Below are 17384 nucleotides of genomic sequence, written 5' to 3'. Positions count from 1 at the left end.
GGGGGGGGGGATGATGACAGGAGGGGATGATGACATGGGGGGATGATGTATTTCCCACCCTAGGCTTATAGTCGAGTCAATAACTTTTCCTGGGTTTTTTGGCTAAAATTAGTGGCCTCGGCTTATATTCGGGTCGGCTTATACTCGAGTATATGCGGTAATATATTTTCCATGTTGCACTTTAGTTTATACCCAAAAAAAAATGTCATGGTTTAGACTATAGTAAAATCCTTATGTATGTTCCAAACAGTGAATAAAATGAATAGTAATAAACGGTTGAGCAAAGCTCTGCTAATGGAAGTGGAGACACTCACAATTCAAGCAAGGAAGAGGACTTTGTTGTGATACATATGGCGCTCTCACAAATACAAATGTCATTTTTACTTTGGTTCATAGGATGCGGGTCCATTTGAGATAGAGGTTTACCGTCAGTGCTTTGCATTACTGTTTCTTCCACATTTAATTCCTATAAAAACAGATATATAAAAAAAATGCACATGTGATACTATAAAATAGATTGTACAACAGGTAAAAGAGGACTTAAGCAGTTTGTATGGCTAAAAGGGGTTGTCCAAAAATCAACACTGAATAGTTAAATAGTGGAAATAAGTCCATCAAGTTTGACCCCTTAAAGGGGTACTCCCGTGGGAAAAAAAACTATTTCAAATCCACAGGCTCCAGAAAGTTAAAAAGATTTGTAAATTACTTCTATTAAAAAATCTTAATCCTTCCAGTATTTATCAGCTGCTGGATACTACAGAGGAAGTTCAGTTGTTCTATTCAGTCTGACCACAGTGCTCTATGCTGACACCTCTGCTGAGGAGCAAATCCCCATAGCAAAACTCTCCTGCTCTGAAAATTACCTTACATGGACAGAGGTGTCAGCAGAGAGCACTGTGGTCAGACACTGCAAGAGCACTGTAGTCAGAGAAATGTGGTGTTTTTCCATATTGTACTTTATATTAGTGGTAAAGCTTTGTTGATTCATGCAGCATTTTTTGTGAAAAATTTTAAATTTTTTTTTTTTTTATGGCATTCACTGTACGGTAAAATTTATGTTATTTTTATTCTGTGGGTCGGTATGATTATAGCTTTTTATGTTCTTTTTACTTTTCACAACAAATCTGTACTTACTTTTTGCGTGACAAGCTGATCTATGTCCTTCTAATATACAGGTGCCCACAATTGTACACAATACTTCATGTGTGGTTTGACTAGTGATTTGCATAAAGGCATGGGAGAGGTGGCTGACAGCTGGGGTCACACCATGCTTGGGATCCCCACCAATCAAAAGAACGAGGGCATATTTATGGAGTAGTGACTATGTATGCACACTGCTGCTCAATTGAAAATCTATAGATCTCAGAAAGGTAGCCAAGTGATGTCAGTGCTACAGACTTTGAATACTTAAAGGGATACTCCACCCCTAGACATCTTATAGGCCTATAGGGGATAGGATAAGGGATAAGATGTCTTATCACAGGGGTACCGCTGCTGGGGACCCCCGCAATCTCTCCTGCAGCCCCCCGAATCATCAGCTCTCCAGAGCTAAGTTTGCTCCGTGCCTGATGACAGGGGCCGGCGGTTCGTGACATCATGGCTCCGCCCCTTGTGATGTCACACCCCTCCCCTTAATGCAAGTCTATGGGAGGGGGCCTGGCAACAGCCACACCCTCTCCCATAGACTTGCATTAAGGGGGCGGGGTGTGACGTCATGAGGGGGCAGAGCCATGACGTCACGAACCGCTGGTCTCTGTATCGTGAGTCATCAGCCCTGGAGCAAATGTAGCTCCGGAGAGCTGGTGTCTCGGGGGGCTGCAGGAGAGATCACAGGGGTCCCCAGCAGGGGGACCCCTGCGATAAGACATCTTATCCCCTATCCTTGGATAGGGGATAAGATGTCCAGGGGTGGAGTACCCCTTTGAAGGGGTTATCCACCATAAGGTGATTTTAGTACGTACCTGGCAGACAGTAATGGACGTGCTTAGGAAGGATCTGCGCTTGTCTTGGGGCTAAATGGCTATGCTGTGATATTACCATAACACTGTGGCTAGCTTTTTGTGAACTGGTATTTCCTTTTTGAGTTCTTTTTTGCCTACAAATCCCATAATTCCATTTTCCTCCCTCCCACACATCAGCCACCCCACCCATTGAAACATAAATGAGCTGCATCCATTCAAAAGACCTGTGGTTTTCAATCAGGGTGCCTACAGCTGTTGCATTAGTTGCAGATTGATCTCTCTCCCACCAAACAATCCCTACACCCATTGAAGCAGACAGGCTCCCTGTCATCAACGGACTAGTGAGTCAGGTCTCGGCCGCATTGCAACCTGGGAAAAATCTGAGACAACAGTCATTTTGTATGCTGTTAAAAATAAAAATTGGGGTGAAAATCACAGAAGAATTGTGAGAAAACCGTCAAACACAGGTACAGACACTATATTATGAAACGTAAAAAAAGAAAATGGCAGCAGCACACTTGGTCAACAAAATGGAGGCTCTCTAGTGCACTTTTTGATCAAAACGTGTCCCCCCATCCACCACGCGGTGGTGACCTCATATCGGATGGGACCCTAACTCACACTCACCTCTGCTGGGCATGCAGCCTCTGACTGGGTGACATGTTGGATCCACTATCAATCCAAACCACCTCCTGTGAAATGGGGGAGGGGATGCACGGCTACAGAGGGAGGTGGTTTGGATTGATAGTGGATCCAACAAGTCACCCAGTCAGTGGCTGCATGCCCAGCAGAGGTGAGTGTTAGGGTGCCATCCGATATGAGGCCACCTCCGTGTGGTGGTTGGGGGACACACGTTTTGATCAAAAAGTGTGCTAAGAGCCTCCATTTTGTTGATCAAGTGTACTGCTGCCATTTTCTTTTTTTACATGTTTTGTACTTGCCACAGCAGCGTGCACCTGTGTATTGGGTATAGGTGCTGGCTACATTTTTTTTTTTTTTGTTCTTGATGTGCAATTTGGGGGGAGTGGCTCCCTCTGTAGCCGTGCATCCCCTCCCCCATTTCACAGGAGGTGGTTTGGATTTATAGTGGATCCAACATGTCACCCAGTCAGAGGCTGCATGCCCAGCAGAGGAGAGTGAGTGTTAGGGTCTCATCCGATATGAGGCCACCTCCGCGTGGTGGATGGGGGCACACGTTTTGATCAAAAAGTGCGCTAAGAGCCTCCATTTTGTTGAACAAGTGTGCTGCTACCATTTTCTTTTTACTCGTTTTGTATTTGCCACAGCAGCGTGCAACCGTGTATTGGGTATAGGTGCTGGCTACATTTTTGTGTTTTTGTTTTTACTATATTATGAACTACACTAACTTTATAGCACCTGTAGCATAGTCAAATAAAAAAAATTCCTGGAATACCCCCTTTAAAATCTGTGACAGAAAGAGCGCCTGTTTCATTTGCAGCTGCAGTTCAGGCCTCTGTGCTGGCCATGGGGAAATCTGCTAACAGGAAGGCTCTACTAGTAAAGCACTGATCTGATTGATAAATGCTGTACAATAGTATTGCATTTGCTCACCATGTGTGTGTGCCCTCAAGTACCTACTGATCTTAACACCTTTTAACAGTTTGGTCATGGTGGCCTAGATAGTGGGCAATATGTTAAAACAACCATCCTGCTTATTTCAGTCCAGTGATGCCCTCCCTCTCCCAGTCTGTCAACTGGATAAAATGAGGCATAGCTACCAGTCAACGATTTTTAGCCAAGAGGTCCACTACCTAAAAGTAGCCTTTACAAGCCTTTTTATAGAGCATAGGTGGAAGTACTTTTATACCCTCTTGTGGCAAAACCCAGTATTTAATCAGACTACACCTGTAATAATTTACATATCTGTCTGAGACATTGGGAATTGGGAAAGGGAAACTCGTCCCCACAGGCAGCCGAGCAATAACGTGGCACAGGAAGGTGAAGGCACAGACGTAGTCAGGGCTGGGCAGGTGGCTAGAAGCGAGGTCTGGTAACGTAGCAAGGAGGTCAGAAGGCAGGAGGCACAAGAGCAAGGTCAGAGTACAAAGCAAGGGTCAGAGGCAGGCAGCACTGGAGCAAGGTCAGAACACGTAGCAAGGGTCAGGTACACGGTGAGGCAAAACACAGGAATAACACTTTCTCTAAGGCAACAAGGCAACAAAGATCCGGATGGAATCAAGGGGAAGTGAGAATACTTATAGGGTTAGTGCCCAATTATTGGTGCGCTGGCCCTTTAAATCTCAGAGAGCAGGGGCACGCGCGAGGAGCGTGTCCGCCAGGTGGGGGGCTGCAGGCCGGGACAGGTGAGGAGAAAACAGTGCCGCCTGTGCCGGAGACAGCACGGGGTGGCAAGATAGAAGTGCGCCCGTATCCAGCATGCCGCGGAGCCACAAGTAACAGTACCCCCATCCTTAGGTCTCCTCCTCTTTTTGGGCCACAGAAACCAATGAATCAGACCTTTGTCCAGAATGTTCTCCTGTGGTTCCCAAGATCGATCTTCAGGCCCCAACCCCTTCCAATCCACCAAGAAGAAGCGTTTTCCCCTTGGTGGGCAATACCTCCTTGACTTCAAAGATGTCAGAGGAACCGGAGACAGGAGTGGCAGAGACATCTCCATGAGAAAAATGATTAAGAATAACGGGTTTGAGGAGAGAGAAGTGAAATGAGTTCTGAATGCGTAGAGAAAAAGAGGCAGATGGAGTTTGTAAGATACAGGATTGATGCATTGCTTGACCTTGAAAGGGCCCAGAAAGCGGGGACCCAATTTGTAGCTGGGGACCTTAAAACAAATATACTTTGCGGACCACCAGACTTTGTCACCAGGTGAAAAGATCGGAGGAGGTTTTCTCTTCTTGTCAGCCTGTGATTTCGTATGAGAGGATACAAGAATTAAAGAGTGCTGAGTCTCTTGCCAAATAGAAGAAAAGTCCCATAATGTAACTTCCAGAAACTTCAGAAGGAACTGGTAGAGGAAGAGGAGGACAAGGGTGACGGCCATAGACGATGAAGAACGGGGAAGTTTTAGTGACTTCAGAGTCCTGGGGGTTATACGAAAACTCAGCCCAAAGAAGCAAGTTGGCCCAATCGTCTTGCCGAGGAGAAACAAAATGACAGAGATAATCCGAGAACCTGAATCACCCTTTCTACCTGTCCATTGGACTGAGGGTGGTATGTAGAAGAGAAGTCAAGCTTGATCGAGACGAGAGCAGAGAACCCGCCAGAATTTGGAAACAAACTGAACCCCACAATCAGAGGCAATGTGAGATGGCAAGCCATGCAAATGAAAGGTATGCCGAAGTAATTGGTCCACCAATTGAGGAGCAGAAGGAAGTCCTAAGAGGGGCAAAAAATGAGCCATCTTGGAAAAATGATCAACGACCACCAATGACTGTGTTATTGCCGGAGGGTGGCAGATCGGTAACAAAATCCGTAGCAATGTGTGACCAAGGGTACTCCGGGATAGGCAAAGGAAGTAAAAGTCCTGCAGGCTTGAGCCGAGGAGTATACCAACTCTTAAAGAGAAAGATGGCTCGGCACAGCTCTCATACGCCCAAGTCCTGACGTTCAAGGACTCACAGTCAGAACACCTTCAGCGGGTTGCTCTATCCGAGAGAAGTAAAAAGAGAAATGATGATGGCACTCACCACGTACGGGGTGACAGCTGTACTTTATTCGATAACCGGCAGATCACAGCATGGGGAGGAGGGACACCAAGAGCGTGTAAAAGCATTTTTGCGCACCAGGTGCACTTCTTCAGACTACTGAAGAAGTGCACCATGTGCACGAAAAAGCTTTCACACGCTCTTGGCGTCCCTCCTCCCCATGCTGTAATCTGCCGATTATCGAATAAAGTACAGCTGTCACCCCGTACGTGTGGAGTGCCATCATCATTTCTCTTTTTTCGTATTGAGCCGAGGAGTCTTGTCACGGGCACAGGTCATGCAGGAACGTACAAAATCAGTGACATCATACTCCAGATTTGGCCACCAGTAATGTCGAGTGATCACTTGTATGTACTTCCGAAACCCAGTATGACCGGAAAGTAATGAAGAATGGCCTCAAAATAACACTTTGCGTCTCAGACGAGGAGGCACAAAAGATTTCCCAGGAGGAAGCTGCTGAAGAACAGGCGACACAGTAATCATTCATTCAGGAGGAACAATATGCTGGGGAGAAGAGTCCAGACCTTTTACATTGGAAGCTCTAGAGAGAGCATCAGCTCTAACATTCTTGTCCTCAGGTCGAAAATAAATAAAGTAGTTAAACCGGGAAAAGAAGAGAGACCATCTGGCCTGCCATGGGTTAAGACGCTGTGCAGACTGGATATAAAAGTTTTTATGGTAAGAGAAGATACTGACAGGATGAGTAGAACCTTCCAATAAGTGACGCCACTCTTCTTAGGAAAGTTAAATGGCCAAGAGTTCTCGGTCTCCAATTGAATAGTTCAACTCAGCAGGCAAGAACGTTATAGAAAAGAAACCACAAGTCACCATCTTACCCCTAGAAGACTTCTGAGTTAAGATGGCGCCGGCTCCTACAGATGAGGCATCTACTTCAAGATAGAACGGCTTTTCTGGGTCGGGTCTAGACAGAACTGGTGCAGTAGCGAATGCAGACTTCAACTGAGTAAAATAATTTTCTGCTTCAATGGACCAAGACTTGGAATCACTGTTTTTCTTGGTGAGAGCCACAATCAAAGCAATTAAGGAGAAGAAATGTGGAATTAATTGTCTATAAGAGTTGGCAAAACCAAGAAAACATTGTATGGCCTGTGGCCAATTGAGTACCGCAAACAACTTGACTGGATCCATCTGGAGGCCTTGGCAGGAGACAATGTAACCCAGGAACGGAAGACTGGTCTTTTCAAAAAGACATTTCTCGAGTTAGGCATAAAGATGATTATTCGGCAGGCGACGTGAAACCTGGTGCACATGAGTGCGATGCACCTCCAAGTTGGGAGAGAAGATCAAGATGTCGTCAAGATAAACCACGACACACGGGTAAAGGGGATCCTGGAAGATGTTCACAAATTCTTGGAAGAAATCCGGGGCATTACAGACTCCAAAGGCATCACTAAGTACTCAAAGTGGCCATCACGTGTATTAAAAGCTGTCTTCCACTCATCTCCCTCTCGAATCCTGATAAAATGATATGCTCCTTGCAGGTCCAATTTAGTGAAGAGCTTGGCGCCCTGCAGACAGTCGAAGAGCTGTGAAATGAGAGGTAAAGGATGCCGATTCTTGATGGTAATTTTATTGAGACCACGGTAGTCAATGCAAGGGCGAAGAGAGCAGTCCTTCTCCATGAAAAAGAATCCAGCTCCGGCAGGAGAGGAGGATTTCCGGATAAAACCTCTTTGGAAGTTCTCCTTAATATAAAGAGACATAGCTTCTCCCTGTGTAAAAAACCCACGTGCATGGTCAGAGGATCCGTGCGATATTGTACAGCAAAATTACAACTTTCACCGTTGATGGAGGAAAGGTATAGGGGTTTGCTGAGGGGTTTGCTCAAGACACTGGAAGATATACAAGAAATACTTGTGGGCAAGGGAGGCGTTGATGAAATTCCCTGCAAAACCAGAGTACAAGAAAGCAGAGGCTTGAAACGAAGTCCCAGAAGAGGTATGGATTTGGAGGTGCGTGCCTTTCCCGGACGAGGAGGACAGTCTTTGAGGAAATGTTCCGGACTGGCACAATAAAGACAAAGACTTTCTTCACGTCGGCAGGACCTCTCATGCTGTGACAGATGCATGCGGTCCACTTGCATTGCTTCTTCAGCAGGAGGTACGGCAGGAAACAAAGGAGTCCGCTGGAATACCGGTGCCAGTTGAGGGGAAACGACGAGTTCGAGTAGGTTCACGCTCAAGACAAATTTCCTTTTGCCTCTCAGCGAAGCGCACATCTATTCGAGTGGACAGGAGAATGAGGATCCCGTGCGGCCAAAGCATCTTTGACCCAGCTGGAAAGACCCTTTTTGAAGGGGCCACAAAGGGTTGCATTATTCCAATCCAGTTCAGAAGCCAGGGTACAAAATTTGACTGCATAGTCGCCGACAGAAGACTCCCCTTGGCAGAGGATCAGAAGCGCCGTTTCTGCAGAGGAAGACCGAGCAGGCTCTTCAAAGGCGCTGCGGAATTCAGCGAGGAAAGCTTGTAGGTTGGTAGTCACTGGGTCGCTTCTGTCCCAGAGAGGAGTGGCCCAGGCCAGAGCCTTGCCAGAGAGCAGACTAACCATGAAGGCGACCTTGGCATGCTCTGTCAGAAACTGATCGGCCATCATTTCGACATGCATGGAGCACTGGGTCACGAATCCCCTGCACAATTTAGGGTCACCTTCATACTTCGTTGGCAGGGATAAATGAAGTTTGGGACCGGGTGAAGCTGCAGACACCGGAGGAACCACTGGAGCTGGATGCGGCAGTTGCTACTGTTATTACTGCTGCTATAGTTGCTGCTGCGCGACCGCGAGAAGCTGCTGCATCATTGCGGACAGTTGATTTAACTGCTGTGTTTGTTGCGCAATTTTCTGAGACTACTGAGCCACAATAGGAGAGAGGACTCGAACATCCGACAGAGGCACCCAGGCGGGATCCATGGCCGGATCTTACTGTAACGGCTGGGAAAGGTGGATCCACTGACCTGTGGAGATGATGGTGTAAGCCATACCAGGGAGCGGAGTCTTTTGGTGCCGCTTGTCTTCACCAAAACTGGATGGTCTTTCTGCGGCAGGCGGCACCCCGGTCACTACCCCTGGTATGACTCGTCCCCACAGGCAGCCAAGGAATAACGTGGCACAGGAAGGTAGAGGCACAGACGGAGTCAGGGCTGGCAGGAGGTCAGGGCAGGCAACAAGAAGCGAGGTCTGGTCACGAAACAAGGAGGTCAGAAGGCAGGCGGTACAGGAGCAAAGTCAGAGTACGAAGCAAAGGTCAGAGGCAGGCGGCATTAGAGCAAGGTCAGAACATGTAGCAAGGGTCACATACACGGTGAGGCAAAACGCTTTCCTCTAAAGGCAACAAAGATCCGGCAGGGATCAAGGGGAAGTGAGAATTACTTATTGGGTCAGTGCCCAATTATTGGTGCACTCGCCCTTTAAATCTCAGAGAGCTCTGAGCGAGAACACAGAGGAGCGTGGAACACAGCAGGGAGCTTGTCCGCTGGCTGGGGGGCTGCAGGCCGGGACAGGTGAGGAGGAAAGTGAGGAGGTGTGCCGGAGACAGCACAGGGCGGTGAGATAGAATTGCTCCCGTGGCCAGCGTGTCTGGCTGTGGAGCCACAAGTAACAGGTCCCTCTTTTGGTGGAATTCTGCGCATACTGCATTGCTATCATTGGGGACAGTGCATGTCCATACAGTCATAGCGCTGATTGATTTCGGCAGTACCCAGCCTCCTCCTGGAATAGTTCCGGGTGGAACGTCAGTAGTGTGAGGGCCCTTAGGGTGGTGTCATACCCAAAGTTTATAAAGGACCACTGCAATTTTATAGGGGAGATATATCAAGACCTGTGCTGAGGAAAAATTGACCAGTTGACCATAGCAAACAATCAGAGCCTTTTCAATAATGAAAGTAGCATTCTGATTGGTTGCTATGGGCAACTGGTAGACTATTCCTCTGCACAAGTTTTGAGGAATCTCCACCTAAATTAAGTTTTCTGTCTTTTGTATCCATTCTGGCTTTGGCTTAAAGGGGATGTGTCATCAGATAATGACCAGTTGTTTAAATATGGTTTTTATGTTTAAAGGGAATGTCAGGTCTATAATCATGCTCTAAGCTTCAGACATGGGCAGAAATACCTTTCTCTTAGATGATGGCTGTTTGCAAAGTTATAAAACCATGTTTTCCTTGTAAGCTAAAGAGTTGTTGAGTCTGGCATGAGCTGCATCATGCATGTTAAAATAAACATGAACTGGCAAGTGGCCTTATATAGTTCAAAACGCGCACATAGTAACCTTTATGTTCATTGATGAAAAATGTATGGTTTGCAGCAATAGATCACTTAGATCATATTAGATATGCAAACCATTGTCAATCTCTTCTTTTTTGTAGTGTGACTTTAGGCCCATAGTACTTTTCTATCAATTATATTTTACCTGGGTACAGCAATCAACAGATTCATTAAAAACAAGTTCTATGTCTGAAGACTGAATGGTGTCTGTGGAGTTGTGTTCTGTCTTCGGAAGATTTGGTTGACTTTGGCATTCTACATTATTTTCTAGATTATTTCCTAAGAATCTGTCATCTTCTTCACTCCAATCATTCATGCAGGAATTTTCAGGGCAAATCAGTACATCATCTATGTTAGCAGTGGACGGACATATCCTGGGATCTTCAACCTGAAATTATCATGAGCATAAAAAGTGCAAATATAATATACATTTTTTTTTAAAGCAAAAGGCAAGCACTATTTCTCCCGTTACCTCTCCTGTCACAGAATAACGTTGGTTATTAATATCAGGCTATGACGGGTTAAAGCGGGTAATGTAAAAATCCCATAGACGTTAATAGGATTTTGTAATGGCCGTTTTTAATGGTTTTGTTTACGGGTCATTATAACGGATCTTTAAAACGGAGGATTCTATAGTGTGAAGGCAGCAGCCCTACCTATGGTCAACTGCTTCCCCCAGTGAGCTTAACAGGAAAAGGCTTCACAGGTAACAAAAATGTCTCTCTCCTTAGACCCTCATGAATCAAAAAAGTATGTGTCCCAAAGAAACCAGACTTTGGTTAGGTTTCCACTTGGCAGTGTTTTTTTTTTTTTTTTTTAACAGCCACTACTGTTTTAAGCCAAAGCCAGAAGTGAATCCAGCAGGAGGGATAAGTTCTTCCTTTATATTTACCTTTTTTTTTTTAAATCTAATTCTGGCTTTAAAAAAACCCTGCCAAGTGGAAACCCAACCCTAAAGTACTGGTCTGCTTTTTACAATCTTCTTTCATCGGATGGATTGCCTAAAATTTATGTTTAAATAAAAATTTAAATTTATATATTTTAATCGCAGGGTGTCACACTACTCTAACATCAATACCACAATGGAAACAAAACATCGCATGGTGCTTATTGAACTCAATGGCCTGTCTGTGGAAAGCATGGATGTGCCACCATCCTAGAAAGAGATGCTTTCGACACAGGCCAATGGATTTAGTGGCTAAATAAGATATAAGAACATTGTTTTTCTAAACCATACAACTTCTTTCATAAAAGTAGAACTTTGCTAGAATTATTATCTGTGATAATTAAAGTATGCGGAGTGTTTCTATCATATACGATAAATATGCGGAGTGTTTCTATCATATACGGTACAATTTTACCTGTGGACAGCCCAGAATAAGATCATTTGTAGCATGCACTGTGTCAAAAGACTGAATTTTATCTAAGTTTTCTGTCAGCACAAGTTCTGCATTATTTTCTAGATTGCTTCCCAAGAATCTACCATCTCCTTCACTCGAGTTCTCCATGCAGGAATTTTCAGGGCAACTCAATAAATCGTCCACACTAGTAGTAGACTGACTCAACATGAGTTCTGAAACCTGCTATAGGCATAAGAAAAAAAAAAGTGTAAACACGGTCTACAGAAAACATTCTGAAAAGCACAGGCAATAGAGATTTTACACAGGTTATATTTGATCAACCACCTATTATTTGTGCGACTCCCCCTTAAAGAAGAAGCTTTTAATGCTAAGCAGCATAAGAAAGATATTAGTAATTCTATAATTATATGACAATCTTTTTACATGAATACAAATAGGCATACAGTTGAAGACATACACGTGATGCCAAACATAAGTAAAAACAGAAAAATACCCCAAACCAGGGTAACATACAACTCATATGCAGAGATAACTTATGGTGTCGGTTTAGTTTTGATACCTGTGAAATGCCTTGGAGAGAACTCTCATCATCTGAATTGTCCCCATCTGATCTGATCACTATACCCTCAAATTCCAAAGAAAGTGATTCAACTTGGATTTCAAGTTCTGAAACATCTCCTTGTATAACTTTCTCCTTTTCAACATCTTTAAAGTCACTTTCATCCTGACTAGAGCTAACAGGGCAAATATCATCATGACAAAAGGTCTGATCTTTATGTATGTTCTGTTGCAAGTGGGAGCCCATCTGCAAAAAGAAAACATACAACTTGTAGTTCTTTCTTTATTCTCGAATTCATTCTATATGCAGGAGAATATTAATAACTTATTTACTTATCAACACTCACAAAACTAAATTATTTGATGTCCATTAGTTTATGTATTGTAATAGGATATGAAGAGACTGTACACAGAGTTATAGTCTCATTGCAAAAACATGTATTTTACCCAGTGTAAGCACTTCCTGTCCTTGCACTAGTAGGGACCAATGTTTCTCCTTGAGGTAAGAGCCATAAAAGTTGTTTGGAGACGTTTAGGCCATTCATACTCCACTGGGAATTCTGGCAAGAAGGACATATAAAGCAGCTTTCCCTTCAAGTCAAAGTTTCACTCCAATTAGGAGACTTAGAACATGACTGGAGATGTATGCAAAGCCAGAAATCTCTCCAGAAGACTGCCCATCTGTAGACAGCTGTTTCGGCGTTCGGTGGTGTTGGAGAACTGCTTTATTTTGCTTTAACTGCTTCTTTTCCCCAGAATTCCCAGTGGAACAAGATTGGCCTATAAGTTTCTACACATCTTTACGACTCTCTTTTCAAGGAGAAACATCACCCCTCGGTCCCACAACAATAGGCCTGTCTGCAACCAGTCAGCCTCCTGCTCTGAATCTGTGAGGGACAATAGCCTTGGAAACACCGCTCTACAACAAAAGATTTTGGGGTTATCATAGACAACTAACACCTTAGCACATGCACATTTCAAGAAAAGTTTTGCCAATACATTTTTGATCAAGGAGATAATGCAAGACACAGGCATTAGAAAAGTGTGTAACTTCCCCCCTTAACCATGTTTACACTGATAAAGTTCAATCCAAGGAGGGTATAAAAAAACCAGGAAATAAAAGAATCCCCTGCTCATTGATTTCCTGTCCCAACAGAAGCAGATGTCAAAATAATGACAGCGGCCACAGAGGGACAAGACACTCATCATTAATCAACTTATTTTTCAAGGTTTTCTCCCCAGGGGGAAAAAAAAATCTGTGCAGCCTGTTCTATATCATGAGAAATGGTGTCTGGACCAGCACATTTTCATATAATTCTGTGGGAAATTCTGCTACTAGATCTATTTGGTTGACTTGTCAGATTAAATGGTTTTTTTTTTTTAAATCTAGTAGACCAACTAGATTAGTAATAGTGAGTAATAGTTGCATACAGCTAAATAGATGATACCTGGCACTGTCCACGTTTATAATGGGCTCAGAGGAATGAAGAAATTGGAGCACTCACCCTGTATCTCTGCTGTAATATTTATTCATAATGGGTGTGTAATGTCCATTTTCGTGTATTTCCGTTTTAGGCCCTGTTCAGTTTTTATGTGTGAACAGGTTCTGTTCTAATTCTTCATGTGCTTGGAAGAGTTAATGTTCTCATCCTATTGCAGCTCGGGTGTGGCTTTAAAACCCTAGCTCTGCTGCACTCTGGTTGCTGGTCCTTGAACTACTCTGTTTTATCATGCACTTTAGATATAGTGCTACTATTTCCATGTCTGCTTAATCATGCACCTTGTATTTATATTGTGATATTTCTGAGTTTTTAACCATGGTACCATGGTTAATAGTCTTGTTAATTGTAGATTTTAGTCTGAAGTACAATGGTCTGTTTTTAGGATTATTGTATGTTCGTTCTGCTTGTACCTTGTTTCACACTGTGAGCATCCTGACCTGTGTCCCTCTATGTTATGGAGTCTGAATATATCCTGTCTAGCATCCTGACCTGTGTTCCTTCACGTTGTGGAGTTTGGTTTTCTTGTGTCTGTTTTTAGAGAGTTCTTGATTGCTGATCTTTAGAGTTTATAGTACATGCACTGATCATAGAGTACATGATCACTGATCTAGTGTTTCCTCTGTACTCAACCATTGGTCTATAGTGTCCTCTGTGCTTACTCACTGATTTGTGTCCTTTGAACTTAATCTGTTTATGTTAGTTATCTTAGTCCAGTGTGAACAGTATTCTATGTCCCTGATCAGTTTAGTATTTATCATTCAGTTCTTCTGTTCATCGCTGCATTTCCTGGTTTCTGCTGTTTACTCATTCTATACCTTGTCTAGTTAATTTATTCATATTTGCCGTTTATCTGGATTCCAGTTTCTGAACTGTTAGTACACTATATTCTGCCCTGTTAGTTTGTTTATATTCTGTCTGGTATATCTGGTTGTTTGGTAGTTTTCCTGTTATGTTTCTGGCCTGAGACCAACTATGTATATTATTTGTTTTTACGCTTACTGCACTTTAGCTCAGGTAGGGACCGGCGTTGTGGTTGTCATCTGCCGTTTAGGGCGGATGGGAAAGTAGGCAGGGAGAGTGTTATTAGGGACAGTTTAGGGCTCACTCTCCTCCACCCCCCCCCCCCCAGTCGGTCATGACAGGGTAAGTACAGGATAAGTGCTCCAATTTCTTTATTCCTATGTTCCTTGTGATTTAAGTAAAAGTTACCCTTCTCAGAGATGGAAAACGAGAGCTACACTAAATCTTTGTATCCTGGACCTAAATCCCAGAGTTCTGGAAAAGTCAAGAACTGTGAAACAGTAATACTAATAGCTTTGTTCTGTCTCCAAAGGGCCTGGTTCTCTCTTCTAAAGGACTCTTTAAATGGGTACTCCACCCCTAGACATCTTATCCCCTATCCAAAGGATAGGGGATAAGATGTATGATCGCAGGGGTCCCGCCGCTGAGGACCCCCGCATTCTACCATGCAGCACCCACCTGTAACGGCTTCCGGAACCGCTAGAGGCCCTCAGGCTAATACGGTCCCGACCAAGGGGACGTAAGATTGTGATGTCACTACTCCGCCCCCGTGTGACGTCACACCCGCCCCCTCAATGCAAGTCTATGGGAGGGGGCGTGACAGATTTTATGCCCCCTCCCATAGACTTGCATTGAGGGGGCGGGTGTGACGTCATTATCTTACGTCCCGTGGTCTGGATGGTATTAGCCTGAGGGCCTCCAGCGGTTCCGGAAGCTTTTACAGGCGGGTGCCGCATGGTAGAATGCGGGGGTCCCCAGCGGCGGGGGATAAGATGTCTAGGGGTGGAGTACCCCTTTAAATCTCAGACCCCTGGGTCCTCCCAGACAGACCAGCTCCATCAATGATGATCATAAGAAGAAAGGCTATTAAGATTCTGTCATTGCCACTCTTCAGAAAATCAGGAGATTTTAAGTTGCATAATACACACTTATATAATCAGAAAAATACTGATTATAATACAATATATACATACATATAATACATATATGGGCATTAAACTTTTCTTTTGGAGTCTTGTCTCTAGATCTCAATCAGGCTAATAATTTTCTGATTTTGGACCTTCGGAAAGTTTCAGAGATGATATGAAAGTAAAAATTTCATCTTAGGATGGCTTTAAAAGTAAGCAACTAAAGCTCCTATTTGGGGCCTGAATTGGCCAAGCAGCCAAGAGGAAACGCAATCCTCCTCTCTGATTGGTGCTGTTGTAGTTTCAGGAAAAGTGTCGGTAAGTACAAATAGTTATACAACCATTACTTTATTTACAGGAAACGACAAAACTTCTTTACAGAAAGCCTTAGATATGGGGTGAGTTTTTTTCTGTTGCGAAAGCCTGTAGCTTATCCTGTTTTCATGTCAAGGCCATTACTGAAAAGGTATTCCAGATTTGGCATGATAAGGTAAACTGAACTAGAACTGCCTGTAGTCTACTGGTGTTAAAGAACTTCAAATGTATGCACGTATCCAAGGTCTCACACAGCTGTGATGCCAAAGATATATATATTTTTTCCATGTAGATTTCTCACTCCTTATGATCATATAAGGGTACTGATTTCTCTTTCATTTGTTATGGGATAACATACATTCCGGCTGACACAAATATATTGCAGGACAGTAGAATGGAAATGCAGAAAACATCCTAGTCAGAAACAATACATATGTTGATGATGTATTATGGAGTTCTTTACAGTTTTTTCTCATATCCATGTTCGTTTGTTGTAGTAAGCATTAGTCGCACTGCTACTAACGCAGGATGAAGCATGCTACATTGTTGTATCAGTGGTTTACATACAAAGCTACAAATTGCCCTTTCATGCTGAATCCCTTGCATGCAGTGTTGAGCATTACCTTTGCTACATTCAAAAAGGTCTTTATTGTAGCATAGGTCTTAACATGGACACATGAAGAAATCTTGTCAATGACTGGGCTGTGAAGTCTACTTTTTAATGTTTCTGATTCACTCATCACTGAAAGGAAATAAGGCGTGCCAATCCATGGCATAGTAGGAATTCCAGGAAAAGTCAAATATCAGTTGATGTTTGTGAGGTCACTTTTTTGTGAGGTCAAGTAAAATTAATAATTAAAATTGGCTATTCTGCTGTGTACAGAAGTTACATCCAAATGTCAGCCACCAAACCAATGACAGTCATCTATAAACTGTACTGTCAAATTTCAGTCTTCTGGTGGAAAGGTGTATGCAAAAAAATATAATTGATGATAAAATAGCAGAAAGATACTGCACCATACATTCTCAGTTACGATTAAATTTGCAATGTTTTGCATTTACTAGTTTAAATGCCTTCAACAACATATACAACAACCCCCCCCCCCCCCCAAATTATCAGCCCTATTTACAAAGTTCTGGGTTCCTGTCCATATAACCTTTTACAATGTACTTGCAAACTCCCCACCCCCCTCAAAAAAAAAAGCAGGAACAGGTTTACACAATTACAGCTTTATTCCATATTCTTTCTTACAGCATTATTTATCTTAACTTCATTGTCCATGAGCTGTGACTTCTTTTGTATCTCACCTCACTCCCCTGCTGCCTCTGGTAACGCTACTACCGGTCTCTGCTGCTCTCCTCTTCCAGGTGCTGGAGGCGAATACGTCAATTACTGCTCAGCCAATGTCCCACCTCAGCCAGTGTTTGGCTGAGCGTTAATTTACATATTGGTCAAGTCCTTGTCTTAGCCCCGCTCCTCTTCCTGGTGCTGGAGCCCAATACATTACACTGTCACCCAGCCAATCTCTGGCTGAGGCGGCACACTGCTGCAGCCAGAAATTGGATGAGCAGCAAATAATGTGTTAAAGTTACTGGTGGCAGCAGGGGAGAGCAGAATGTGTGTACAGCAGTTTTTTTTTTTTTTTTCCAAATAGCAGACGTCCTTACAAAAACAAAAATATTTTCCACCGGATAACCCCTTTAACTTACAAGAGAATGATAATGTAAAATTCTTGATCTTACAGTCAATAAATGATGGCTGCATCTCTTCTCAAACACCTGACTACGAAAACAG

The 17384-nt window shown here is 43.6% G+C and overlaps 1 protein-coding gene across 5 annotated transcripts in view; it reads right to left on the bottom strand.

Annotated features, from left to right (window-relative positions):
• The window catches only part of BRD8 (bromodomain containing 8), a 62569-nt gene that overhangs the window by 8037 nt on the left and 37148 nt on the right, over positions 1 to 17384 (bottom strand). For 4 of the 5 annotated variants that reach the window (XM_056574671.1, XM_056574673.1, XM_056574674.1 and 1 more), the window contains 4 exons: positions 11846 to 12091; positions 11287 to 11508; positions 10071 to 10313; positions 315 to 466 (listed from right to left, as the gene is read on the bottom strand). In XM_056574671.1, the coding sequence (XP_056430646.1) occupies positions 315 to 466; positions 10071 to 10313; positions 11287 to 11508; positions 11846 to 12091 (863 nt within the window). The remainder of the gene's footprint in view (positions 1 to 314; positions 467 to 10070; positions 10314 to 11286; positions 11509 to 11845; positions 12092 to 17384) is intronic. The other variant, XM_056574672.1, reaches the window with a different exon arrangement.

The sequence above is a fragment of the Hyla sarda genome, chromosome 4, assembly GCF_029499605.1.
Source record: "Hyla sarda isolate aHylSar1 chromosome 4, aHylSar1.hap1, whole genome shotgun sequence".
Taxonomy (NCBI): Eukaryota; Metazoa; Chordata; class Amphibia; order Anura; family Hylidae; genus Hyla; species Hyla sarda.
This window is presented reverse-complemented; position numbering and strand designations above follow the sequence as displayed.